We start from the raw sequence: 2,500 nt of genomic DNA, 5'->3' as shown, positions 1-2,500 counted from the left end.
CCATCACCACCCCGGAACCATCCCGAAAAAGATTTCAACCGTCTTGAAGTCAGTGTAAACCGTCCAAAATTATAAATGTTATCCCTTTCCTTTGTTATTGTCATCTGCATAAAAACACAACTTGATTAGGAAATGATTGTATCTTTATTTAAATAATGTGCTTTGATAAAAAAAAAAAAGTACGGTAACTCAATTTGTAACTTGTGTTACTTGACAAAGTAACTGGTATAATATTACTGAAATCCTATTATATATATATAATATATATAAGTTATATTATTGAGTTACTGCTAAAAGTAATATATTACATGTAATATGTTACTTTTGTAATGCGTTACCCCCAACACTGATTTCAATCAGGAGAGTCTAGGTTGAATGCTCAATGAATATGTTATTGATAAAAGCAGAATAAAGTTTGGTGATGCCTCCACAGATGCAGTTAGGAGGGCATCAGGAATGCGATTAGGATTCGCCCCCCCAGGGATTCCCTCTGGAGCCGTGACCTTGGTGGGGCGGGGGGAGTCTGAAACAGCGGAAGTGGCGGGAATGACAGCGGCTGCAAACCAGCATACACATTCATGAGTCACGTAATGAGATAGAAAATGAGATGTAAATACCCTCGACCACTTCGATGACTGGTTCAGCGAGAAGGAGAGAGGAAGTGATGGCTCACACGGATTGGATATTGGAAGCAAGGGAATGCGTTGGTTAACGGTGATTGGATAGAGAGAAGTTGAAATTCGGGAGAGAGGGGCAGAGTTCAGTACTCTTGCTAATTGAAATGACATATACAATACTTTATATCCAAAATGGAAAACAGTGGGTCAAGGAGGAGCCACATTCTCAGTCATTGATTGGAGACTCACCTCAGGCTTCTTGACTCGTCCCTCCTGGAAGGAGCATGTGCGCGGGTCGTGGGTGCAGTCATGTCTGTACTTACACCAGTGGCACTGGTAGGGACTGCTCACACATGACAGACACCTGTACAGGGAGGAGGAGGGGGGGAGAGCAGGAGCAGAGGGAAGAGGAGGAGGAGGGGGGAGAGCAGGAGCAGAGGGAAGAGGAGGTGCCATTCAAACAGCAAAATACACAAGAGAAAATAAACACAATAACACCACTAGAAATGTAAGTCTAAGGACATTGACATGGAATGACTATGTGTGTGTATGTAGATTTGTTTTGAGGTGTCCTTATAGAACCCACCACTGTCATATGTATGAGTCACTTAACTGGTTAATGCCTAAAGCTTGTAGACATTCACACTGGCTGCAGTTTGTTTTTAAATGTATTTTCTTTAATTATCCCTCATACTTAAAATAATTCTTAATTCCATATAGATCACCATAGTCTCAGGCATGCTGAGCATCCATTCTTTTTCGTTCCTAGAATTCACAAAGAAATTGGACGTCGTGCATTTAAATTTAAAGCTCCATCTGACTGGAACAATTTGCCTAGCTCACTTAGATCTATCACATATTTTCATTCCTTCAAGGCATCTCTCCTCACTTATCTTCAAACAACCTGCTCCTGCTTCTAATTATGTTTGAGATTTTGAAATAACTTGCTCATGATACATCATGCATGTAAATTCACCTTATCTGGGTATGTGTACACTTACAGTATGTATTCTCACTGTATATATTATACTATCTTTGGGCGACTAAGGGGTTGGGGAGTGGCTAGGCCTGGGAGTGCTTCTTATGTGTATGTATGAGTGTATTTGTATGTTGTTTGTTTTATGTAACACCTGTTTTCTTTCTGTATATTTGTGCTAAGGACCCCCTCGAAAACGAGATGGTTCATCTCAAGGGGTTTATCCTTCTAATAAATTGTGATATATATATATATATATATATATATATATATATATATATATATATATATATATATATATAACCTCTGGTGAAATACGTACATATATGTGTGAATAATCTTGATTATACTGTGTAAATTGGTAATTGGAGTGTTTTGAAAAGACTTACGACTTGTGCACGCTACAGTTGTAGAAGACAAAACTGGTATTGGCAAAAGCCAGGCCCGTCTCCTTAGACTTGAGATAGAGCTGGACGATCTGGTGGTCACCTGGAGAAAACAATGATCACAGTCAGTTTGACTTTTTTCCCTTTCTGTACACAGAAGAAGACAGAATGCACTGCAGTCAGGAGAGAGACAGAAAACAATTAATTATTTAAACTTGTTACAGCACATTATGTCTCATTTGGTGAAACCATTTTTGACAGGTTCATTCAGCTTTGGAAGCAAATCGGATAACAAAGCAGAATTCAACCGTATTATAAGGTCGGTATTAACCTGTGTTACGATAGTAGCATGTCACAATTACTTTTCCACTGTGAGCAATAGGTAGACACATTCATAGACACACTCATTCACATATCCTCTTTCAGTGTCTGGTCACATTAGATTTTCCCATGAACAAAGATGACAGCACTGCTTTGAGCCACAGGTGGGGCTGTTGCAGAGGCAGGTTCTTAAGAGAGAG

General features: G+C 39.4%; 1 protein-coding gene across 2 annotated transcripts in view; it reads right to left on the bottom strand.

Moving 5' to 3' along the window:
- The window catches only part of plxna4 (plexin A4), a gene marked incomplete at both ends in the record, with an annotated part of 489,925 nt that overhangs the window by 115,926 nt on the left and 371,499 nt on the right, over positions 1-2,500 (bottom strand). The window contains 2 exons of one of the 2 annotated variants that reach the window (XM_083659977.1): positions 867-981; positions 1,983-2,082. In XM_083659977.1, the coding sequence (XP_083516103.1) occupies positions 867-981; positions 1,983-2,082 (215 nt within the window). Of the gene's footprint in view, positions 1-839; positions 982-1,982; positions 2,083-2,500 lie in introns of both variants that reach the window. The other variant, XM_083659976.1, reaches the window with a different exon arrangement.

Source organism: Poromitra crassiceps, assembly GCF_964638095.1.
Source record: "Poromitra crassiceps genome assembly, chromosome: 2".
Taxonomy (NCBI): domain Eukaryota; kingdom Metazoa; phylum Chordata; class Actinopteri; order Beryciformes; family Melamphaidae; genus Poromitra; species Poromitra crassiceps.
The sequence above is the reverse complement of the archived record's forward strand: the minus strand, read 5'-3'. Positions and strand labels throughout refer to the sequence as shown.